At 41.0% G+C, this 26,697-nt stretch overlaps 2 protein-coding genes and 1 long non-coding RNA gene across 3 annotated transcripts in view; all 3 read right to left on the bottom strand.

Moving 5' to 3' along the window:
- Positions 1–2,399, bottom strand: part of LOC145390856 (uncharacterized) — a 30,119-nt gene extending 27,720 nt beyond the window's left edge. The window contains exons 1-4 of the mRNA XM_080265595.1: positions 2,191–2,399; positions 1,816–1,944; positions 769–927; positions 460–550 (exon numbers count right to left, since the gene is read on the bottom strand). Of these exons, the coding sequence (XP_080121721.1) occupies positions 460–550; positions 769–927; positions 1,816–1,944; positions 2,191–2,399 (588 nt within the window). The remainder of the gene's footprint in view (positions 1–459; positions 551–768; positions 928–1,815; positions 1,945–2,190) is intronic.
- LOC145390952 (uncharacterized) overlaps positions 1–4,041 on the bottom strand; it is a 239,409-nt gene extending 235,368 nt beyond the window's left edge. Inside the window, exons 1-2 of the mRNA XM_080265689.1 lie at positions 3,934–4,041; positions 3,525–3,641 (exon numbers count right to left, since the gene is read on the bottom strand). Of these exons, the coding sequence (XP_080121815.1) occupies positions 3,525–3,641; positions 3,934–4,041 (225 nt within the window). The remainder of the gene's footprint in view (positions 1–3,524; positions 3,642–3,933) is intronic.
- A 525-nt stretch (positions 4,042–4,566) lies between these two features.
- Positions 4,567–12,188, bottom strand: LOC145391054 (uncharacterized). Its single transcript, XR_013895759.1, has 4 exons — positions 12,115–12,188; positions 10,631–10,710; positions 9,383–9,459; positions 4,567–4,828 (listed from the first exon to the last, which is right to left on the bottom strand). It is a non-coding gene; the product is annotated as an uncharacterized LOC145391054 (long non-coding RNA).
- Positions 12,189–26,697: the final 14,509 nt, after the last annotated feature.

The raw sequence follows: 26,697 nt of genomic DNA on the forward strand, positions 1-26,697 counted from the left end.
GGGACATTTATGGTCCCCCCCCCTGGGGACTCCGAGGCTGGGTGATGAAACGCCATGATTCTTTTTTGAATTTTGTAAAAGGAAGTGTAGTGTGTACTGTGCATGTAGTTTGGTGTAGATAGAGAAATTTGTGTTGGAGAGCATGCTGGCCTACTCTCTGTGTAACTGAGACACTGAAAAAGTTCAGCAAAGGGGGATGGTCAGAAACTAGTCCTGAGGGCTGATGAAACGGGAGCTCCAGCACTCCCTATCATCAGCTTTCCATCCACCTCGGGAGTATTGCCCTGCTCGACCTGATGTAAGGTATTAGCACTAGAAAAGGACGCTAGTGAGAGAGCAATCTTATTAAAAGGAGGGAATGGGTAACAATATCTTTTTCTGCCATCGAGCTTCGTAGTATAATCTGCAAAAGGACGAAAATCTGAGCCAAGTTGACGTATGCGAACTATAGAAACTGACCTCACGTGTAATGAGTCCCATCATCCCTGTCCAAGTCCCATCGCTCTGCAGTAAGCCCCAAGTCCTGTCAGGGGATCTCACGTACGTGTATCTGTCAGAGAGACGTGATTTAAGCATCAATTAAGCACCTTTGATGATAATGTAACATTTTCTATAGCAAACAATAAGTCGAGAAGGTACGTTCACATTCATATTTTATTTTTGCTAACTTAGAGCAAGTTGTGCAATCAACCAGAATTTATTTATCAAACCCAAATATTTCCAGTCAAACATAGAGTCTATTAAAGCAATTGTGTATTAATAGCTCACGTGAAGTTCATGACCGTGGACAGCATCTCCATAACGTTCCCCGCTAGCCCCGTGAAGGTAAGTCGTTTGCCCTCTGGTGCCGTGGGGTCATCTATTGTAACTGCCACCTGTGCCAGAAACTCCTCTGCTGTTATTAGCACGTGTGGCCGGTGCGGGAACCTGCGGCAAGATGGTGTACGGTATAGTGTTGACTAGTAATGTCACTTGGATCAATTATATACTCTCAGCCAATGCACTTTTCTTTCTGACAGCATGATTATATGTTTATGTATTACACACAGAACAGAATCTGGACATTATAAGCGTTTGTTTTCCAGCATCAGTTGTGCTATCTCTCTTCGGTTAAAGAAAACAACCACGGTGATCCAGCATGTTGTTGCGTATAATCTAAGGCCATACAGATCGTTCAAAATCATTAAGATTCATGCTCAGTTTTGTATGTTTAGATTCGAGAAAGCTGTGTATATACAGTTAGGTAAGTTATGTCTATACATTTTTTTTACTCTAACTTGTCCTGAAACGCTCATCTGCTCATCTTGAATCCTGAGTTATAACAACAGATCAACACTCGAATATGATGCCAGTCATGAAAGGTGTTATGGGAAGGATGTAGAGCTGCAGTAATGTTTTTTTCTGCCAAAGACCTATGTGAAATAAGCTGCAAAAGGACGAACAACTGGTCATAGTTACGATAAAAAAAAAAAAAATAGTTATTGTATATTCAAGCACACTTCAGTCCATCTAGACCATTTAGGTCGCTCACGTTGGTTCAGTATCATTTAGGTCCAGATACGCGAATTCAGGTTAAATTATTCCCATTCTGGTAATGTCATCCAGTCAGAATATTTATTTATAAATTTCTCGTCTCTTCCCCCTGAAGGAATCATGAGATCTTGTACCATCTCTTACGTAGTGTGCGAGTCGGTAATTTGAGGAAATGTAGTAATAATAATAATACAAGATGCCATGCAAGAATTCCCATGTATGCAGCTCAGTGTCTCTTTTTTTAGCAATATCTTAAAGGAGCGTTGTCGACACAAAATTTACCGTAAGAACTTTTTGGGGAAAAGATCTGGTGGATGGGTGAAAGTTAGACGTTGATCGATAGTCCATGATGCCACTTGTAATGGTAAGGACTCTGGGTCGGTGAACGGCAGCCATGAGAACACTTTGGTTCTGTTGATGAAAAAGCAATCCGTCCGTTAATTAATATTCAGAATTATCGACTAGTTACTTTGTGTTCGTACGGTTGCAACCAATAGGATCACAAGGTCAGTTATTTATGGAGATATTAAATAATAATGTGAAAAACTTGAAAGACTTCGACCATATCACTGGGTTTCAAAATGCATTGTTTACACCCTCGATACTTAAAAGGATCAGTTTTTATGTTGGCAACTGTATTCGGATAATACGCATTACCTGAAGACTGGCAAGGTATCGTCCACAACAGCAACGACAGAAGTGGTTCGTGAGAGAGTCCTGTGAAGGTGGGGAAGAGTCTGGAGTTGGAGAAGAGGGATGCGAGTGAATACGAGCAGCTTTATTTTCTGGACCAGCAGGAGGTGGCTCTTGAAGGAGGACTCAGCGAAGGCGGCGAGGAAGGCTGGGTCATCGCTCACCACCACCATCGTCACACACCACAACGCATCACCAAGCTAATGGTGCCAACATGAATAATATCACGAAACTAATAGTCTATCTATCTCTCTATTGCCAGACGCCTTAATCCCGTCCGGGGTGGCCACAAACAAATCGCCTCCACGTCGCCCTGTCCCCAGCCATTTCACTGCCCTGCTCCCAACTCACACATCCCCTTTCTCATATACATCTCCACTCCATCCCTCCATCTCATCCTCGGTCTCCCCTTCCCTCTCACCCCCTCCACCTTACTCACATACATTCTCCTTGTCAGTCTCTCAACCCCCATCCTCTTCACATGGCCAAACCACCTCAGTGTGTTCCTCCTAACGATTCCTATCACATCCACATCAACAACAACGCTCCTTTATGTCCTCATTTGTCAGCCTGTCTCTCCATGTGACTCCACAGGCTCCTCTTTAATAACTCATTTCCACTGCTCTCACTCTTGACTTGTGTCCTTCCAACAACCTCCAAGCTTCACTTCCATACGTTAGAGTTGGTATCACAATACTATCATGCAGTAACTAATAGTGCCAGCATGAATTAAATCACGAACTTAATGATGTCGACATAAAATATATGACGAACCTAACGGTACGAACACGAATAGTATCAAAAAATTAATCGTGCGCACATAAATATCAGAAACCTAATGCCAACAAGCATATTATCACGAAAGTAATGGTACCAACATGAATAATCGTCTGACAACGAAAGGACGCTAATACTACCCTTGACAACGATTAGCACCCATCAGATGTTCTATACAATCCTGGCTTTTGCTTAAGTCCCTGATGTGTCCTCGCCCTAAGATCTCGTCGGTGGTCCAGGATCTTTAACATGGATCTCTCGGTTGTGGTCCAAGTGTGCTTCTGATTACATAATGCTGACTCGTAGGAATGCTTGATGAATAAACTTTTTTATCTGTGGATCCTTCAGCCTGAGGTCGTCTTTCTCTGTTTTATACCGGCAACAGCAACCAGAGGGAACAGAAAGGGGTCTACGGGAATAATATTGATTAGCCGTGTGTTTTTATGCGTGAATATTTTCAAAGAACTCTGAATTATTGCATCAAGAGACCAGTTTCTTCACCACATGCCGTGGCCACATACCTGTCGAGCTGTGACTATACTCTGTGAGAGCTGTTCGTATGTCATGCTGGTGTTTTGTTCACTAGTCTTCACCTCAAACACTCCGACTCCCCAAGGAGCATATAAGTGTGCTAGGTCCTGAAAGAGAGCACAAAATGATTTAATCTTTCTTATTCCTCTCAGTTGAAGCATAATAAGGATAACTAGAACAATAAATTAAACATATTAGCTGCAAGTATCACAGTTTTGATTGACTATGGGCAGACTTTGGCTTATCTAGTTCATTTAGTAGCACAGTGGAGTAAAGCAAATAATGTGAATACTTGTATAGTACAGTTAAGTAAGAACTGACCTAATGTTTAGCATGACTCTAACAGGCTCTCCTGTTGAGGCTCGAGGCAGTTTTTATATTATTGTTGTGCTTACTTACTTGCGTCATGGATATCGCCCATGGGAAGCCATCTGTCAGCAGTAAGACAGAAAAGTGAGAACACTGCTCTGTGGCCAACATATCATCCAGTGGTAGGCTGCTGTCCATTGACGCTATACCCGTGTCTGACAAATACGAGGGTGGAAAAAAGCACACTTGTACAGTACTGTTTTTAGTACAAGTCCTGGAGTATTTGTCTGGCAATATGCACCAAAATCAACCCTTCATCTACCAATGTCCTCTCTAATACATAAAACTGCTTGTAGCCAAAATATTATACTAAAATTAACACAGCGATAAAAGCATGGAAAGAATTATGTTAAGTCAATCAGTGATTACTAATAGACGAGGTTAGGTTTCATAGTTTATGTTCGTGTTATATTATAGCTCAGTTAAATCAGAAACTCTAACTACGAATAGCTGTGTAGTTATGGATAAGCAAACCTTCAAAAGATCATAGCTCCCTAGGGTTGCAGTGGCTTGAAACAATTGATAACCCGTCATTTATCGGAGTTCTGTGTACCTCTTTTTTGATATCGTACAAAGCAGTCAATTGAAATAATTACATACAACAGTATAACCTGATGATATTTGGTGATACTTATATAATAGCGTAGATCAAAATGAAACATTTTTTTTTTTTTTTAAGCTCTTTCTCTTTACTTCAGTCTACTTGCCTGTGATGTGATGTAGACGAGCATGGACCAGGAGGCAGGTGACCCCCAGGCTGAGCCATAGTATCCTCGCAGTAGTCAGCATCATGCCACCACCACCACCACCATCGAAACACGTCACGACCACCACCGCACACCTCCGCCACCACCACACGTCACGACCACCGCAGCACACCTCTGCCACCACCACACGTCACGACCACTACGTAATGCCTCCACCACTGTCGAAATAATATTACGACCACTGTGGCACACCTGCACCACCACCAGATCTATTTCTTAAGCAAACCTCAGCCATAACACATCTTAGGCCATTAAGAAACTGTAAATCTGCTCCTCCTCGTACCTCAGGATACATATTTTGCATTAGGAATAACAGACATAATTCAGCACTCATCATTTTTTATCCGCTCTTTGAGAAAAAAAAAAAAGGACAATTTTTCTCTTATGACCTGGAGATTTGTTTTTCAGAAAGAACAAGAGGTAGGGGAAAATTTTTAATATATGCTGCAAAAGCAAATCCCAGTTAGGAGAGGGAGTTGATTATAAGTTTGTGAAGTCAAATTCTGACCAACAACCAGAAAACAATATCAATCTGTGGTTTATGCGAGTTCATCTTTATCTTTTCCGCGTTGATGAACATTTCTTGGATGAGAAAAGTTACTTAGTTGTATTTCCCCCCAGTTCATGTGTATCTAAACTACAAAACTGTCATGCGAAACTCAGACTTCCCTCATCTTCCAAGTTCTGTTACCAAAACATATGTCACGGTGTCTCTTCATGATATGATATTCGAATGAAATTGGACTTTTTTCAATGTTGTATTTTCATGATTACTTTAATTACGCATTAATATCCATACCACAGGATAGTACTCCTATACCATTATGTAACAAAAATACTTATACTGTTTAGAAATATATTTTTATTCCGTTTATTTCGTGTACATCAAATCATTTTCGTCTGGGAAATCATGTAAATATGAAGCAGGTGAGAGAGCCTGGTTAAAAATTCTAGCCAAGTACAAAAAATAGTTTATCACTTTTCGACAAAGCACAAAGAAGTCTGAAGCCTGTAATGCCACTTTTCCAAGGAGGAAAAAAACAAATACAAGAAGGTTTGGTATGCCACATGAAATACAGATTGTTCATAACTTTCGTAACCTAGGACAACATACATTATCGTTCTGAAAGAGATGAACAATAGCTTTTCAGTATAAAATAAGACTTAAATGCCTGTTGCCATGTACTTATTAAATACGTGGTGCTTTGAAAATCTCAATGAAATCGTGGCTTTGGGATGTAAATGCTCACTTAACCGAGAGCTCATATAACTGAGAGCACAAATGAGATCTCAGATCTCTTACCTCACTTCATTCAGCTGTTTGCTCTGCTCAGCTTTGGGTAACAAAGACAATATTTAGGACAGATATCACACTTTTCTTCTTTTACCCGTTAATAAGAGAGACGCAGATGAATTTACATGAAAAAGAACTTTTTCTTGGCTCTTGCTAGGTTTTCCCTACGAGCGGCAACGAAACTATGGCACGTGATGTGTTGGCAATGCATAACCTTGATACAGAGAACCATTTCACTTGGATGTCATATATAAAAATCCTGTTTAGTCAGCATCTGTTTCGTTTGGATGTTTGGTCTGGGAATGTTTCAAAACTGGAGGAGTTTGCAAAGTTACTTTCAATGAAGTTGATTATGAATACTTCAACTTCACGTTTACGTGAAACTCAGTAATATCTGGACAGATCAGGGTATTTTGTATATTCACAGTGATAATGGAAATCTGTTTGTATTGCTCTGAGATTCATTGCAGATAAATATAACTCATCGTTGTGCAATGCTATGGGATGGAACGCTGTAATACGGCTGGAAATAGCTTTGCAATGTTTCCCTTTACTAGATCGGCCAGTGCGATGCCTGTTCTCAACGTGTCCCTCCTGCTTCCACCGCCTGAGCCACCTGCAGACAGTGGTGACGCTGGACCCGGTTACCCTAGCTATGGCACGAGCAGACAGGCCTCTCATCCACAACCAGATGAAGTTGTTGCGTTCTATCAGGGAGGTTGGTCGTGAGGGCCACTGTGTTTCCATTTTCTGTCTAAGAGAGATATTCAACAACTAATTATAAAATAAATCTTTGTCCTCCTGGTTACTTTGCGTCATGTGTAGGACGTACGATTTGTCGTTACTTTTATTTAAGTCCCAAGCAAAAGGGAATTTACTTTCACTGCACTCCTGGATAATTTATTAAGTTTTTTTTTTTTTTTTTTTTTTTTTTTTTTTTTTGTGTCCGACTCTGGGCATAGGCTTCACAGCCTGCTATCAAGGCCCAGCAGTCCTCCTACATACCATACACCTCTACATGTCACCACTTCGGCGCTAACACCCACCGTCCATATTGAATACATGCTAGGGCTGTCTCATACAGGACTGGTGTATTGGTATTAGCGGGGGTATTACCAGGTTATTAGCGAAGTTTTTGGTGAAGGCTGTTTATAAAAATCATTGAGTTCGGAAAACCTCTTTTGAGTTAAATATCTTCTGAATGTAGGGACAATATATGAAAATCCTGAACTATATTTGGATACTGAGAGGGGGGTTTGGATACTGGTAGTGAATTTTGGGTACTGAACGGCAAGAGGCTTGTAATATCTTTCATTCATAGGCACTGTTCGGCATTTTCTTAGAATCCATCATATTTTTACCGTAATAAGGTCCACCGATTAAAAGAAAAGAAAAGAAAGTCTCCCATATAGATCGTAAATTGAAATCTGCCTGGGATGGACTGTACCTAGAAATTCACTGGTTCTCTGCTTCTTATCCCGAAAAAGACACACGAAGCAACTTAGTAATTTTTCCACCCCATGAAAGGTGTGGGACACTGTAACAGGTTAATGAAGTATGAGCATAAAACAGTAATAGTGTACAAACAACATGAGTGGATCGAAATTGGTCAAGAAGCAACAGTAACAAGACCTTATGCAAATCTTTAAGCAATAAACACAATTCTCTAAGCATCCCCCAAGAAAATTAAGAAAAAGAAATGAACCTCAAAGCAACAGAAACAGATATCTAAGTAAGAGAAACAAACCTCAAAGGGCTGAATAAATCACTCTTGCGTGATAATCATATACGGTAAATAAACCCCACACTTGTAGACGAAGAATATAATTGGCAAACGGTTTTGGTAATTATATTCTTCCTCTACAAGTGTGGGTTTTATTTAAAGTAAACCTCAAAGGAACAGAATCAAATCTCTAAGCAACAGAAATAAATCTCAAAGCAACAGAAACAAATCTCTAAGCAACAGAAAAGAATCTAAGCAACAGAGACAAACCTCAGAGCAAAAAAAATAAACCTCTAAGCAAGAGACAGGTTGATACTTAGAGACAGTTTATCTGGCACAACCGGGCTACTTTATCACACACTCTCAGGCTCTGTGTTACGGGTTATGAAGGAAAACTAATGCATGGGTACCACAAACATCACTTACTCTTTGGAGAAATGAAGTGTCCCCACCAACTACCTAAGCAAGGAAAATATGTCTAAGGAACAATCAATCAATCAATCAATCATTTCCTGTGGCACCCTCGGGGATGCATAGGGCCTCGATGAACTCACACCACCACATCCTATCTTGTGCTAACTCCTCAAGATCTCCTCAACACTCATCTCCAGCTTCCCGTCTCATTGTCCTCACCCACGTCTCTTTTGGCCTTCCTCTACCTCTCCTACCAAGTGCCACCCACCCTGGCGTACCTCGTACTATTCCCTGTCTCCTATACACATGTCCTAGCCACTTCCATCGTGAGAACCTAACATATTCATCGACCGGCTGCACTCCCGTTATTTCTCTAATTCTACTATTTGGTATCCTTTCCCACCACTTAACTCCTAATATTCTTCTAAGTGTTTTTTGTTCAAACACCAAGAATTTATTTTCCATAGTCACCGTGCTGTACCAAGACTCGTGTCCATAAATTAAGATACTCCTAACCATTACCTTATAAAGTTTGATTTTTGTATGCACAGAGAAATTGTTATTATTCCAAATATTTTTAAGCATTCCCATTGCCTGATTAGCCTTCTTTAACCTTTCCTCGAATTCAAAGTTCAAAGAACCATCCTTGGCTAAATAAGTACCTAAATATTTAAACCTATCAACTTGCTTTACAACCATACCTCCAATTACACATTCCTGCGCATTTTCCATATTCATATTGATTATTTCAGTTCTCTCCCCAAAGTATACCTGCACCGGTTTCTGTTCCAACGCGTTTCATAATGTAATCAATAACCAATATAAATAGTAAAGGCGATAGAACACCAACTTGAATTACTCCGGACTTGACTTCAAACGAATCACTCAGACAACCATCAACCATCACTTTACAAAATGTGTCCTCAATAAAAACTAATAAAAAAACAGACAGGCCTTATAAAACAGACACGTTATTCAACAACAAAGACATTTGAAACAGGAAAAGTTAGTCTAAAGCAAAAAAAGACTGTTTTCTAAAATGAAGAGTGTGAAAACAAAAATGGGTCTTGAAAACAATTTGAACAAGTCTGAAAGCAACAGAAAAATGCACTAGTCTAATCCTAAAACGAAAGATACCGATGCCACTAGCCGGTATTTTTTTTTTTTTGCTAGTTTCCTATTGACCAAGAGATATTCGCTGTGTTTTCATGCTGTCTGAGATTTAGTGATCTATTAACACAAAAAAGGTCGAGAGTTAAATTAATAAAAGATAATAATTACCTTCGCGCAAAGATGTTTCGTTCGGTCAGAGAGGCTGGTTGTGACGATCGCTGTGCTTTCATGTTCGGTGTCTGAAACTTATGGATAAAAGAGTATGAAACGGGTGGACACTATCTTCATCTATAGCTGCCAGTATATGATGGTAAAGAATTAATAAACGTCTCCCAGATAAAGATACCTTGCTTTGTCATGACAAACAAGAACGCGTTACCTCATGACTAATAACAACACGGTACTATGTCACTAACAGCAACACGGTACAATGTGACTTATAGCAACACGGTACAGTATTATGTCACCGACAGTAACACGGTGCTATTTCACAAACATTAACACGGCACCGTATCACTAACAACAACACTGCGCCATATGACGAACACCGTACCATAAGAGTAACAGCAACACAGTGCCACATGACTCACGATCAAAGAGTAGGGGAAGGTGAGGCTGGAATGTGATCTCCAACAGCCTGGAGCAACAGTTGAGCTCTGACTGCTGACCGGCTTACTGGGGCCCTTATATAAAAGGTGAACACCTTTCCCTCCCCTCTCACTACACCAGGCAGTGAGTACCTTACCCTCCTCTCTCATTGTATCACCTAGTAAACACCCCCCCCCCCCAGCACATTAGTCAGTGAACACATCCCCCTCCCCTCCCACTATCCTGTGATAGTTTACCTACTCCAAGAGATCAACTAGACAGATAAACTAAAAGAAATAGATCAACTGGGTTACTGGGAACATGTCCACATATTTTCATGATGATCCTCTCATTAGTGTTATATAATTCCCTGGAGAGACAGACACACACAGAGAAGTGTGACTACATATTCCTACCCTCGGTGGTAGAAGATATTGTCACGCAGAATATGATGTTGCTGCACGTGTATACTTAGGTCACTAACTTTTCTCCATAGCCAGTGGATTATGAAAAAAAAAAAAAAAAAAACTACTAAAATTTATAAATATATATTCTTACACAAACGGTAAAAGTGATACCCACGAGAATACACTGCGGTGAGTGATTCTGGAGGCAACTCTTATACTTTGCTATTTGTATAATTTTATATATATTTGTAAATCATTCATGAATTCATTTAAGTGATTAGTATGCACTGCTTTCCTTATCAAACTTAAAATGAAGTACGCAATTTATGTGAAGAGCGTTGTCAACAACGGTGATGTGTGTGGTCAGTGATGGTGATAGCTGTGTGTGTCTCAGGTGGCCACCTGACCCTTTTGGGACCACCTGGCTCCACCACACACCAGCTCCATCACCAGCACCACCACAGTCACTGTGAACCCATATCCAAGCACCGCAAACATGCCCTGAAAATGGAATACGCGGGATGTAGGTCAGTAATCCTTTCATTAATGGACTAACTAATAATACCCTTTTTGCATTGGTAGTCAGTTCTTACGACGTTACGCACACACACACACACACAAACAAACACATACACACACACACACACACACACACACGTAGCTCATAGCTGACTACACCTATAAGGTTTGTCTCTTTTATCCATACTCTTTTAACTGTAGCTCATACTTGACTTCACCTAAAGGGTTTGTCTCTTTTATCCATACTCTTGTAACTCTACACTTTTATTAGTCGTTGTTGTACATTTCAGTATATATATTGTATAGGTTTATGTTGTATATGTCATGTTTTATAGTGTATTGTATCTATATTACAGTCGCTGATGATGTGTAAGGATACACGAAACGTCCTAAGAAAAATGAAAATAAATAATTAATAAAATATAGTTACGACATGGATCTTGGACATATTATCTACAACCTGAATCATAGTGTAAAACAATGTGTAAGAAAACTCGAAAAGGTCAACAGAAAAATAGTGAACAATGGCTACGCCTTGGTCTTTAATGATTTTTGTATAAAAGAAAACATTCTGCCTAAATATATATCTATATATATATATATATATATATATATATATATATATATATATATATATATATATATATATATATATATATATATATATAAGACCTATTAAAACAGTTCTTTATTTCGAATTGATCTTGAGGCCACGGTAGGGATTGAATTATTTTCTACTATCTCATTTTCTTGTATAGCCTTGACATTTAATCTACCCTTACACTCAGATAATCTCAGTATAGACTAGTTCTTGGAGGACGATGTGGAGATCCATAAAGTTTGTCCATAACACGCGTGTCTCTCCAGCACCCACCGACAACTGCCCTAACACCTCAGCATAGGCTACTTCAGTGTACCAGATATAATGTCAAGTTCAGTATAATCCCACAATATATCGTGGAACCATGGGGGGTGGGGTAGTGTCCACAGTACGTAGCCAGATTGGTATTAATAGAACGCAGATTTTATTGTGGTCTATTATATTTATCCGAAACACACTCCTGCATAATTAAATGTGACACTTTACGTATTTACCTACGAGATATTAAAAGATGCTCATTACATGATTACACACACTCAAGTTTTTCACCACTTTACTCCAATGAAGTATTTTGTTGCTTATTTATTTTTTAAAACTTACTTTCGTGGTAAAAAGATTAATGACTGATACGTTCAACCTCCCAGATAAACAAAATCTCTTGTGAACCGAATGATATCGTCTGGGTGTAATGATAAAATGCAATATCAAATTGATGGCGATAATAGGTACAGTGAGGTATATTTATCCTATTTTCGGTAATGAAGGAAGTTACTATCATGGCTTACCCAAAGACTAGTGAGTGAGAGAATGGTGGTGACGGTGATGATCCTGGGTGGGTTCTTGCACATGCTGGAGTTGTATTCTGAGTACTTCATCCATCTACCGTACAGCCGTGATTCCACCAACGTGTACGATCTAACCACAAAAAGAGACACTTATATGTCTGTATGTGAAGAAAAACTCACTGTTCTTCCAAGACATCTCAGAGTATGTATGTATGTATATACGTAAATTTATCATATACCCAAAACCATACAGTGAAACGGATCAGATTATAAGTATTTGTTAAGTTTATTTCTTTATTTAAGGATTTTTCTGCAACTATTGTTATTTGTCGTTCATTATTACATATTTTACTAAACTGGAGCACTTACAACTTATTAATCCTCGGTAAAAAGAGGCTGTTTTTCTGAGTCACCATGGCCAGAGGGGTGGTTACGTAGACGCTCCGTGAAAGGTAAAAATCACAACGACCTGCAAAAATAGTTACTAGATATTACTAATATAGAACCGTAGATATATTATTAGAAAACTACTGATATGTTCCTTTTACGGACTTACAAGATGGTTATTATTTTGAAATGCCAGGCAGTGTTTTACATTTCCTAACAATCGCTTTTAGTAAATTCCCACCTTGATTCTTGCCTACAGTCGTATGCCCCTGAAATCCTCATTTCAGTTATATGCATCAGTGTTAGTGTCTTTCCTCCCTGATATTATAAATTACAAGAGGAAATTGTAAGAAGACGAGTCGTAACATCTTGACCCCTCCAGCACTACTCATATAGTATAATTTAATAAAAGCACCATTTAGAGGTAAAGGATTTTACTTTCTCCCTCTATATGGTCCTTTAATTAACAAGTTTGTCAGGAGTACAGTAGAAGCCCTGATAACATTTAATTTATTCTTACTGATGACAGACGACTGGGTAGGGAAAGGGAGTTCTCAAAACGTCTCCTCGTGAAATATTCAATCCATAGTGTGTTTCTTCCTTAACGATCCATACAAGTTCAAAACAATGACTCTGTTAACTTAAATAACCTGATTATTTTACTCAGTAGAGAAAAGTCTTAGTAAAAGCCAGAATATATTTCCTGGCTAACGTAAAATGACAAGTTCAACAGCAGCTTGTGTGTGTGTGTGTGTGTGTGTGTGTGTGTGTGTGTGTGTGTGTGTGTGTGTGTGTGTGTGTGTGTGTGTGTGTGTGTGTGTGTGTGTGTTCATGCTATTTTAGAATGACAGCAATTAAATATTAATATGTTGTCGGCTTGGTACTGCTATGATACACTGATACATTCTAAAATACAGATAACTAAAAGTATATTAAACATACATAATTTCAGTAATTTTAGAAATCATATTAAAATCTGAGAGAAAAGTTTTTGGGCAGCAAACTTATATATATATATTTTTTCTGGCCTATCGACCATTGGGGCCAAAGCCCCTGGTCATTAAGGCCGTATATACTGTATATATATTTATATACATATAAACATATATAAATATATTTACAAACATATCTATATACATACATACACACACACACACACTTCCATGCATATATACAGACACACTTTCATACATACGTACATATATAGATAATAATTTTTATTTTATTTTTTTTGTATTTTTCTGTATTATTTTTTTTTATTTTTTTTTTACCTTACATTATTCATAAACATAAATACCTAATCTAAAGACCCTAACACTAATCACCTAACAGACAAATCGCTAACCTATACTAAATCCTACAGAGACAAATAGCAAGACCTACACTAATGGAAAAAATACCTCGACCAAAAGAACACCATCGACTGGAGATTTGAAATGCCTTTCTACATTACATACCTGCACTCATCACCTGGTGACTGTCAGTCGAGGCACAACCTAATATAGGGGACATCAATATATGAAATGGAACCAGACGAGTCAGGAACTTTTCCATATACATCAGCTGTCGACCGTAATTAGGACAACTTAATCAAGATGGTATAATATATTTACCTAATATGTACAAAAAGTGAAGAACCTCGCCCAACAGACCACCATCGACTGCAAATGCCCAATACCTTACTATATTGCACACTTGCATTCATCAACTGGTGACTGTCAGGCGAGGAACGGGGTTTAATGTAGGGGACATCAATATTAGAAACAGATCAGTGGGAGGAGGAACTATTTCAGATATGTCAACTGTCAACCCTAATTAATAGTACAATATTTACATATTTACAGTTGATAAAAACCAAAACCATATAGTAAAAGAGTCACATCACTCTGATTAGTCCGGTCTCTCTCAAGAAAGCCATCAAGTTATCAGTCATAACAATGTCCCCATCACTCAAGATGGTGGACAGGGTGAAGGGGACATCTGCTGCACTGCAGTAATTTATAAGTGAAGCGCGTTCACGAATAAATCGCCGACAGAGCAGGGTGATATGACTGGTAGATAACACCGCATCACAGATGTCACAGTGCGGTGGGAATTGTCTTTTCATATTAGGTTTCATATGCGTTAACATGTGGCATTAAGCCGTAGACGAGCCAACACTTCTTCCAGGCGACTGGGATGGTTGGCAGTGTCCCAGTCGCCCAGGTACGGCTTACACGTTCGAATATTTAGTCTGGTCCACTGACCTTGCCACAGAAGATTTAATGATTTCTTTCAGAGAGAGACTCGACCGTAGATCACGAGGAACGTCCCAAGTCTACTCGAGCTCTACAGCCGACTTTGCAAGTAAGTCAGCCTGCTCGTTGCCGTAGATGCGACAATGACCAGGCACCCAGATCAGCGTGAATGACTTGTTGCATGAATGCAACTTATTAACAATGCGGCCCTGGATATCGTGAGAGTCCGTAGTACAAGATGCAATTGCCTGAAGGGCTGATTTTGAATCTGAAGATATGACAAATGAGTCATGCCTAGAATTGAGAGCATAGTCTATGGCTTTGTCAATAGCAAAAAGTTCGGAGGTAAACACAGATGTATGAGTCGGCAACCGATACCTGAGGGCACATTCGGTCAACCACACAATTGCACCCACACATTCACTCGACTTGGAACCATTGGTGTACAATTGGTGGGACCCCAAGTGACGCACGATGATGATATGAAACAAGTGGTGGACCTTCGCCTCCGGCGCCTTGGCCTTTGGTGCTGGGAGCCATGATAGGTCAATGGTAAAGCCGGGTGGCTTCCAAGGCGCTATATTTTTTAACACCAACTTGTCACAGTCACAGAGGTCCACACCAAGCTCCTGAGTCAGTAAGTGGAGGCGAACAGCAAGTGGCTGACGCACCCCCCGCAGAAGGTGGTGGTATTGATGCAGGGAGTTACAGGCCACATTGCCGATATTACTTTTCCTAAATGTTCTTAGTCCATAGGACAAGGCCAGGTGGTCACAACGAATATGGAGGGGAGGCACATTCGCCTCCACTTCCATACGAGCTACATGGGTACATCGGACGGCTCGAAGACACATTCGCAAACATTTATCCTGCAACACATCCATTCCTTTTAGCATGGAATCGGATGCCGAGCCATACACCTGTGCGCCATAGTCTAGCTTTGATCGAATAAGGGACTTATACACCATTAATAAAGATTTTCTGTTGGCACCCCATGTAGTACCTGCTAGGTACTTGAGGACATTTACTGATTTATCACAATGAGCAAGCAAATTATTATTATGAATTTTGAAGTTCATCCGACGATCAAAATGTATTCCCAAAAACTTTACAGAACTTTGAAAAGGTACCGCCTGATTATCCAAAGTTAAACACAAATTAGGTACGTTACGAGTCGTAAAAACTACAGTGGCACACTTAGGGATGGAAAATTTAAATCCCCACTGCAAGGCCCATTGGTGGACGGAGTCAAGGGCTGCTTGAATCCACCCAGCCGAAAATTGTGCATTATGGGAAGAGTGCCATATTGCACAATCGTCAGCGTAGAGCGAGTATTTAAGATTCCTCGGAATGGGAGCTGATGAAAGAATATCACTGATCATAATGCTAGATAGAGTATGACTAAGCACACTTCCCTGCGGCACCCTGTTTTCCTGGATAAATATATCCGATGTTACGTTACAGAGCAATTTGACAGAGAAAGTCCTGTCCCTTAAGAAATTTGGAATAAAAATAGGCAAATTTTCTCTTAACCCGCCGCGTCCTGGAGACGTGAATTCACGTCCCCACATGATGTGCACTCATATCCCTGAGACGTGAATTAATGTGGCAACATTGCAAGGTTCCTATTTTGCACAAATTTCAATTTTTGCGAGTGATTTCGCGAGTGATTTTTGGCACGTATACACGGGACACCTTCCTCTATTCTTCTACAAGATGCCAAGCTGGGACAATGCGTTACACCGCATAACCTCTCCCCCCTCCCTGCACGCCATTGTCTCGGCAATTCACCTGTTACCAGTGACCTGGCCAATAAAGACATTCAGGGCCAGAGTGATTCCCCAATCGATGACAATGTGGAGGACAAAGTTTACATAGCATTAGAGGCAGAAACAGTCAGAAATGATGATCAGGTAATGTGGGAAAAATAGGTCATGAATGGTGATGAGTTAGTGAGTGAAACAATGCTTATAATGCATATATTACTGTTTGAAAACCAATATACTCTTGTACAACATATAAATTCGTACAAAGTAAATAAATAAATACTGTTTATGAGTGGATAAAATAGTTACCCTTCCATAGAACTGTTTTTCTTTGGTGCCAGCCAGTTAGAAAACCCAGTCAGGTAAGGAGGTACTCGTACCTAGGTCGAGTATTTTAATCCTCAGATGAGCGATTTCTCTATGAATTTTCGATGTTTCTCACCAAAAGCGGATGTTTGAGCCAAAAAAAAAAAAAAAAAAAGGTCCAAAAATGTCGGGACTGGGGGGTACCACTGACCAGAAAACATCGGGATGGGGCGGGTTAAACCATAAGCATAGAGCTTCATTAGTATACCGTGTCACCATGTCATGTCATAGGCTTTATGTTTTTTTTTCAAGAATACTTCCCCAGTATCCCTACTTGTCGTAAAAGGCGACTAAAAGGGTTGTCGGAGGGTTAGTGCCCTTCCCCGGAAAACAACTAACTAAAAAAACAAACAATAAGCCTCGGACAAGGATTGACCAAACGATGACGACCAAGGACCTTACATTCCAGGATATTGGAACCTGGAATGTAAGGGGAGCGAATGATGAGGTGAAAGAGAGAGAGACTGTCCAGGTGCTTGAAGGTGCGAAAGTGGATGTATGTGGAATAACTTAAGGATTTGAATTTCATAGAAGCAGACTTTCCTGATCTACCAGATGACCCGCCGACATGTCATAAAAGTACCCCAGCTAATACCAATACACAGTCCTGTATGAGACAGCCCTAGCATGTATTCAATATGGACGGTGGGTGTTAGCGCCGAAGTGGTGACATGTGGAGGTGTAGCAGGACTACTGGGCCTTGGGATAGGCTACTGCCCCCGAGATATAGGCCCTGAAGCCTTTGCCCAGAGTCGGACAAATAAAAAAAAAAAAAAAAAAAAAAAAAAAAACTGAAACAAAATGGAGAGAAAATGTGAGAGAATGGGAGTATGGATGGGGTATGTGTGCAGGAGTAGGTGAGAATGAGAGGGCAAAGGAAGGAGTATGTATAGTTGTGAGTAAAAGATGGAAGAGGAGCATAAGACAGTATGGATCAGTTGGGTCAAGGATTGTGTGGGTAAAGTTGAAAGTTGGAATACAAATGTGGGCGATTGTGTGTGTGTATGTGCCAATGCAAGATCTTGCTAGAAGAGTGAGAGAAGAGTTCTGGACAAATGTAGAAGTGTGCATGGATAAGTTTGGAAGGAATGAGAGAGTGTTTTTGATTGGTGATATGAATGGTAAAGTTGGGAATGTGAAGGTGGATGGAATAGTTGGTGTGTGGGGTGTGCCTGCTGAGATAGATAAGAATGGGAGTGCGTTAGTGGACATTTGTGCTGGGAGGGGGTTGGTGATAGCCAATACCCTCTTCAGGCATAAAATGATCCACAGGTATACATGGTGAGTGATGAGAAGGGTGGGTGGTGAACTGAATGAAAGGAAGGCAATGATTGCTTATGTGTCTGTGGATGAAAGGATGCGAAGATGTGTAACGGATGCAAGAGTTTATAGAGGTTGGGGGAGTGTACATTCTGACCACTATTGGTGGTGGCCAGAATTAGAATTCAAGTAAGATGGAGGAATAGAAGAAGGGAAAGACGAGAGGAAGGAGTAGTTGCAAGGAGAGTGGAAAGGTTACAAGAGGATGAGAAAATGGCAGAGTATAAGAGAGAAGTGGAGGAACGATTGGGCAAATATGAGTGGGAGCAGATGGGAGACGTGGAAGGTGTGTGTAGGATATTTACAGAAGAAATATGTGCAGCATGTGAAGTGGTGTGTGGAAGGAAGAGAAGACGGAAGGGGGTGCAAGGAACACCGTGGTGGACTGAAGAGGTGAAACAGGCTGTGGCACAAAAGAAGAAAGCATACAATGAATGGATGAGAAATAGGGGCGTGGAAGAAGTTGAGAGGCGGAAGAGAGAGTTATATGTAGAAAGAAAGAGAGAGGTGAAAAGATTAGTAAGAGAGAGTAAGAAGAGAGTGGATGAGGAATTTCGAAGGAATTTGAGTGTAAAGTGGAGGGACTGTAAGAAAATGTTCTGGAAAGAGGTGAAAAGATTAAGACAGGGTGGAAGTGAAGTTAGTAGGGGAGTGAAAGATAAAAATGGTAGATTACTAGTGGAGAAGGGAGAAAAAGTGAGCAGATGGAGAGAACACTTTAAGGATTTGTTGAACGTAGAGGATGGAAGTAATGCAAGTATAAGTGGCTGGGGAATGGCAGGGAGAAGGAGGGAGGTGAGAAGAGAGGAAGAAATATGTAGGATAGAAGTTGTGGAAGCAATGAAGAAAGTTAAATCGGGGAAAGCCCCAGGAATTGATGGAGTGTGTGGTGAAATGCTGAAGCATGGGGGAGATATAGTAGTAAAATGGATGTGGAAGATGTGCAGATTGGCCTGGGAGGAAGGTAGAGTCCCGGAGGATTGGAAGTCATGTATAACTATTCCCTTGTACAAAGGAAAAGGGAAAAAAGAAGTGTGTGGTAATCATAGGGGCATTTGTCTTCTTAGTATTATAGGAAAAGTATATGGTAGGATACTTATTGACAGAGTTAGAGAAAGAACAGAGAAATTAGTTGGAGAAGAACAGGGAGGCTTTAGGAAGGGAAGAGGTTGTGTAGATCAGATATTCATTCTTAGATCTTTATTGGAAAAATTTCTAGAGAAGGGAAAGAAGTTGTATGCGGCTTTCATGGATTTGGAGAAAGCATATGACAGGGTGGATAGACAAGGATTGTGGAAAGTGTTAAGAATATATGGAGTAAATGGGAAGTTGTTGAATGCTGTGAAAAGTATGTACGATGGTGCGAAGGCTGCAGTGCGTGTGATTGGTGAACTAAGTGAATTTTTCTCTTTGAAAGTTGGATTGAAACAGGGATGTGTCATGTCTCCATGGTTGTTCAATCTGTACATGGATGGGGTAATAAAAGAGGTACAAGGTAGGGTAGTGGATGTTGGAGTGGCCCTGGTGAGAGAGGATAGTGTGTGGAAACTCCTTCTACTGTTGTTTGCAGATGATACTGTGTTGTTGAGTGAACACGAAGGGGAGCTGCAAGGCTTGGTGGATGAGTTTGGGAGTGTGTGTAAGAAACGGAATCTAAAGGTGAATGTAGGGAAGAGTAAAGTGATGGTCTTTGAGAGAGGTGAAGTCAGTGAATGTACAGCGAGATTGGATGGTGAGGAATTGGAAAATGTGAGTACGTTTAAGTACTTGGGTAGTGTGATGAGTAAGGATGGAGGTTTGGAGGGTGAAGTGCTTGAAAGAGTACAGCAGGGAAGAAAGGTTGCTGGTTCTTTGAAAGCAGTGATAAGAAACAGGGAAGTGAGCATGGAAGTGAAAAAGTTACTACATGACAGTATTGTGATACCAACTCAAACGTATGGAAGTGAAGCTTGGACGTTGATGGAAGGACACAAGTCAAGAGTGAGAGCAGTGGAAATGAGTTATTTAAGAGGAGCCTGTGGAGGCACATGGAGAGACAGACTGACGAATGAGGATATAAAGAAGCGTTGTGGTGTTGATGTGGGTGTGATAGGAAGTGTTATGAGGAACACAATGAGGTGGTTTGGCCATGTGGAGAGGATGGAGGGTGAAAGACTGACGAAGAGAGTGTATGTGAGTGAGGTGGAGGGGGGAAGAGGGAGGGGGAGGCCGAGGGTGAGATGGAGGGATGGGGTGGAGAGGTATATGAGAGAGGGGTGTGTGAGTTGGGAGCAGGGCAGTGAAATGGCAGGGGACAGGGCGACTTGGAGGCGATTTGTTTGTGGCCACCTCAAACGGGATTGAGGCGTCTGGCAATAGATAGATAGATAGATCTAGTGAACTTCTGTATTTATGGAAGCCACACTGTTGATCATTTAACAAATTCTTTTTCTCTAAAACAAAAGGAAGCCTATTGTTTACCAAGGCGTGGCTCAATCGGTAGAGAGGTGGCCTGACGTTCTAATGGACCCAGGTTCAAATCCCCGCTGGAGCAGGGAACAGTTTAAGGATTTGAATTTCATTAAATCAGGCTTTACTGATCTTCCAGAAGACCTGCCGACATGTCGTAAAAATACCCCGGCTAATATCAATACACCATTCCTGTATGAGACAGCCCTAGCATGTATTCAATATGGACGGTGGGTGTTAGCGCCGAAGTGGTGACATGTAGAGGTGTATGGTATGTAGGAGGACTGCTGGGCCATGATAGCAGGCTGTGAAGCCTATGCCCAGAGTCGGACACATAAAAAAAAAAAAAAAAAAAAAAAAATTCGTTCCATGACCTTACATAGACAAGAAGTCAACACAATAGGACGAAATGAAGTGGGATTCATAAGACAACCAGCCTCTTTGGGTATTGGTATGACGTGCGCAAAGTGCCATGAATTTGGGAACGTTCGAGACGCCCAAATCTCATAGTACAATGCTAACATCTTAATCAGGTTGTCCTGATTAAGATGCTGGATCATACCGTACGCGATGGTGTCTGGTCCATGGCTGGTGTCTTTACAGGATTTAAGGGCAAGGAGCAGTTCATCTATCGTAAACTCTTGATTGTACGGGAAGTCTATGTTTTCTGTGGCAAAGTCAATGATCTGTAGCTCAGCCGTACATTTATGATGTTGAATATGCAGATCATAATTGGCTGAGCTACTTACATGAGAAAAATTCCTGGCTAGGATGTTACCAACGTCCACGGGCTCGTCATAGATGGTATTGTTCACCTTCAGGGTGCTGATAGGGAAGTAAGGGCCTTTATTATTTAATATTCTGATAGTGAACCAGACTTTACTTAATGGTGTTGTACGAGTCACCGTGGACACAAAGGACTGCCAGGAGTCACGTTTGGCCCTTCTTATTATTCTCCTTGCCTCAGCCCGTGCTTGTTTGTATGCAATAAAATTTTCCTCAGTGGGCTGACTATCAAAAATCCTGTATCTACTATTGCGTATCCTTAATGCTTGTTGGCAATCTGGTGTCCACCAATGTGCTCTATGCTTCGCATGAATTGTAGAAGTCTTGGGAATAGCAGCCTCAGCTGCGTGTAATATAGAAGTAGTTACATTTTCGACCTTAACATCTATGGTCTCCCCAGATATATCTAAATTGGCGATCCTTGAGAAGGATCCCCAATCTGCTTTCTTATAGTTAAATTTTGGAGGTGGAGGGTCCGAAAAAATGTCGCGTGTATAAGAAAAACAGATGGGTAAATGATCACTTCCCAAGGAGTCGTCATAAGGGTCCCATGAGAAATCTTGATTTATACCAGGGGAGGCCAAAGGTAAGTCAATGGCCGAAAAGTTAACAGTACGATCATCTACATGAGTCGCTCTACCATCGTTTAGAACACAGTGGTTGGACTGTAGTATTAGGTCGGCTACTTGCTCCCCACGACCATCGATCCTCAAGCTACCCCATTGATAGTGATGGGCGTTAAAATTGACCAACACTAACTTATTGTCAGGAAGATGTTCGAATAGTGAATTTAAAGCATCACTATCAATGGGGCCATGTGGAGGGCAGTACAGAGAGCAAATAGACAGATACGTGTTATTAAATTTTACTCTGCATGCGACAGCTAGCAGAGTAGAATTTAGAATCACTTCTGTTTGTGGGTGTGATTTGTGTGTGTATATGGCCACTCCATGACCTTCATATCTTCTCTACGAGTGGTAGTGTTTTAACTGTGGAGGATCAGGGTGATCCTCCAGGCACGTCTCCTGTAAACAAATAACGTCTGGCCTGTGTATAGATAGCAAGATTGCTAGATTTTGTAATTTATTTCCAGCACCTCTACAATTCCACTGCAGTATAGTGAAACCAACGGTTTAAGATTTTCGTTGGTGGCCAGTGTGTTTAGTCTTTTTTTGTCACCTGGCAGCAGGCAAGCTACTACTGGGGGACCTATCTCGGTGCTTGTTTATGGAAACCTCCATATTTTCATCAATTACTAGGTTCCCTGACTCCCCCGAGGAAGCGCTAACCTTTCTCTCCCTCGCTGGAGTGGGAACTGGAAGAACATGAGGATGAGACTGTTTTGTGAGGGTGGTCATGTTACACTTAGTAAGCTTGTCAGACTTTGCTTTAGGCCATACTGGTGGAGAGGCAGCAGCAGCCTGAGAATATGTGGAAGCTTTAGGGATGTCAGTGAGAGAGTTGGAGCGGACAGGAGGCCGAGATGGAGAGGTACTGTGAGTGGCAGGAGGGAGAAGGACAAGATCAGTCTGCATCTCTACAGAGCACATCACAGGACAGGACATTACCGCCGAAGCATAGGACCTATTCGGCGTGGGAGTTGCATGCAACTCCTTTACCTTTTTCCTAGCTTCGTAATAGGAAATGCCCTCAGTCTTCACCGTGCAGACCTCCTTCTCCTCCTTCCACTTGGGACAGTCCCTAGAGGAAGTGGAGTGAGTGCCCTTGCAGTGAAAGCAACATACCGTCTCAGATGTACAATGGTCCGCATCATGACCTTGGCTTGCACACTTGCCACACACTGGCTGGGAAGCCCGACAAGTCTTTGCACCATGCCCATACAGCTGGCATTTCAGGCAACGCAAAGGGTTAAGCATGTAAGGCCGAACGTGAACAATTTCGTATCCAACTTTGACAGAACTGGGAAGAGACACTTTGGCAAAAGTCAAGACAATGGTTGCCATCTTCGTCCTTATGCCTTCTGAGTAACGAATTATAAATCTAGCCTCAATTACGTCTTGGTGCGCCAATTCACTTACGATTTCGTCCTCACTCATCACCATGAGATCCCTGCAAGTGACAACACCCTTGCAAGAATTTATGGAGACTGGGATTTTTGGCTCGACATCGTAACTGTGGAATTTACGCAGTTGCAACAAATCTTTTACCTGTGCTGAGTTAACTGTTTTGACTAGGAGATCTCTGTTCACAAGTTTTTTTACTTGTTCAACTTCTCCCGCACAGTGGTCAATCACTTTGATAAGGAAGGGATTGAGACTGGACAGGGGAGTGGAACCTAGCACATGGAGAGTTACATAGGTTGCATTGTCTACTCAGACGTCAAGCGGGGATCGAGTCTGGTGTTCGTCCGTCTGGGGGTGGTCAGTCCTGTCATGCCTATTGTCATCAGGACCACCTCCCCCCCTGAAGGGGGGGAGGCAGTAGGGGCGTCCATCATAGTACCACTCCCCCTTAACGGGGGAAGTGGGAAGAAGGCGAGAAGACAAGCAAAGGACGAATAACCCGGGGCAGAACACCTATGTCTGAGGTTGCCCTCTCAAACCACTCCAGGGAGGCTCAACCGTGTCAGTTCATGCCCCAGGGAGATCAGTGGGGGGGACCCTCTGTGGGCGATAAGCAAAGGTAAACTCAGAAAAAGACACAAACACCTATTGTATCTCTAACAGGGAGGGGAGGAAAATGAGCACTATCTAGCCTAACTTTATTTAAAAAACGCCCTAGTGGGGGAGAAAAAAACAAAAACTAATGCCGGTGAGGCAGCCCTACGTCAGAGGAGAGCAAGAAAAAACACGTCTGTACTCTCCACGACCATGCATCAAAAGTCTTCAGATAGTGTTGAAATCCAGGTCAAAGATGACGTGAGTGGCTGCACGCACGACGGTCTCCATGCTGTTTCGTAATTCAACGAACTTGTTGTAGGCGACCCGTTTTGTCCCCATCAGTGTCCCCATTTCATGAAGTGGTCCTGATGTGGTAGTCTGAAAAGAATAAGGCCATCAAAAATTGTCTACTTTACGGTTTATGTTTATGGGATTTGGAAACATGATTTTTTAATAACTGGAAAAACAAAAGTACTTGTAAATGTTTTGCAGAACATTTTGGTTATCTCCGGACCCTGCTGCGGATGTCACTGATTGCATTGCGCAGTTGACCCTTGTGCGGTGTGGTGCGGTGAGGATCTGTCCGTTCTCCCCTTGGGGCTAAGATGCGAATGAATGTGTTTGAATGGATGAGTAAATGGGGAGTGTGATGTCCTGTCTCGGCTACCTTCCTTTCCTTTGGGGGAAGCAGCCTAGGTATATAGATAGATAGATCAAACATATGAAAATTCCCGATGACCCATGAGTTAATAACTGAAAATAGCATCAGGAACATATTTACCTATCAAAATAATCGATCCTACTCATAAATTAATTCTTTCCTTTATAGTGTTTGAGAAACTGTACGTGGCTAAAAAAAAAAAAAAAAAAATGTTTTCAATAGATAGAAATTGCCGGAACCTTAGGAGACCTTGCTATTACGATATGAACTTCAAGAATAGTTTAATCATCATTTCAGGCAAAACTTTTATGATTATCATTTTTTGACGCCACAGTTAACTAACAGCATATCAATTGAAGTATCACATTATAGACAGCCAATTAGATACTCTTTATTTTTTATCATCCTGAAGAAACGACCACTCACCTCAATCTTTAATGATCAAAGTGTTTGGAACAACAAGTATCCCAACATCAGAGTTGCCAAGGACGTCCTGAAGTCTCTGGTAGGGTTGGTCTATGTATCTGACTGCCAAGGGGGACATGAGGTTGCCGACGTAGCTCTGTGTCAGCACAACCATCATCAGCATCTACACCCCCAGCATTAGACGCTCCCATCACCACCAACTCTTAGTTCCCTATATATCTAGAAAATAAAATTTAGTTAAGCAAAAGATATGGATCACCAAAATATTTGATGGCCTGTTTCTGGTAGCTTTGGTCAAATAAAAGTAGTGGTTACAGTAAGCTGTCATTAGCGAGATGAAACTAAGCATCATCTAACACAAGACAATGGATGAACATCATGAAAATGTGTCGGCGAAACAACTGGCTCTTTTGGTATTCTCACAGAAAAAAAAAGGACTAGTTCGGAAACTAATAAGCCTGGATGCTGCCTACATTAATTTAACCGTTCCCACTTAATCTAATATCTGAGTCACTCCAAAGTTAATCTAAAATTACTCAGTGTAAACCACAACATGACAATCACTAGTTACCTTCTTGCAAAAGAACTCGTAAACAGTTGAAAGTGTTGGTATCGTTCATGCGTGGTTCATGCATATGAGTGGGAAGGCAGAAAGACAGAAGCAGCATCACAGTGCATACTCCCCACAGTGCTGTCATCACAGCCACCCAAACCTAAGTGGCAGCAGGAATCCTCATGGGTCCACCTCAGGTCGACCACGGGCAGCGAGAAATAGGTAATTTCCCATAAGCACAAATGGAGAGTAGTCTATCCACTGGCATCTGATTATTTCCATGAAAAATGGTCCCGGAGCAAACTTCACTTCTTGATTTTTTTTTTTTTTTTTTTTTGGTAAAATATAATGATGAACAATAGAACAATGTATGTCGGGATATATTTCACAAAAGATTGGTCTTTACCACATTATACTGTGATGTGTAATTCGTGAGAAGGCTCACAAGTCATTTTGTTGACTCAATATATTTACTGTATTGATCACACTTGTTATTTCAAGGGAAACTGTCAGCAAGCTAAATATATGAAAGGGACCCTGACAAAAAAAAAAAAAAAAAAGCTCAGATATCGTATATGCGAAACATGGGGATCGAAATTTATGTACAGAAAAATACGCCTACTGTACAATGCTGAAAGCAGTAGGAGGATAATTAAACTTTGGAATCTACCTAAGATATGGCTGCGTGTTAAAAGAAAATAATGAAATAACATAAATTGCAGGTCAACAGAAACTAGTTTCAATGACAAGTAGAAAAAAAGGCGTTGTGAAAAATAATGTTAAAAAGAAATGTTCAAAATTCATAGGTGAGAAAGATCCTACTACGTGCCCCAAGCCAAAACATATTTGGTTAACAGATGCTATATATACTCTAGTTTTAACTTGGCCCCAGATTACCATTCCATATTGAGATGTCTACTGTAGTAAGAGATTAGCACTAGAAAAGGACGCTAGTGATAGAGCAGTCAAATGAAAAGGAGGGAAGGGGTAACATTGTCTTTTTGTGCCATCT

This window comes from Coenobita brevimanus, chromosome 16 (assembly GCF_032717465.1).
Source record: "Coenobita brevimanus isolate Jiangsu-jjx chromosome 16, ASM3271746v2, whole genome shotgun sequence".
NCBI classification, from domain to species: Eukaryota; Metazoa; Arthropoda; class Malacostraca; order Decapoda; family Coenobitidae; genus Coenobita; species Coenobita brevimanus.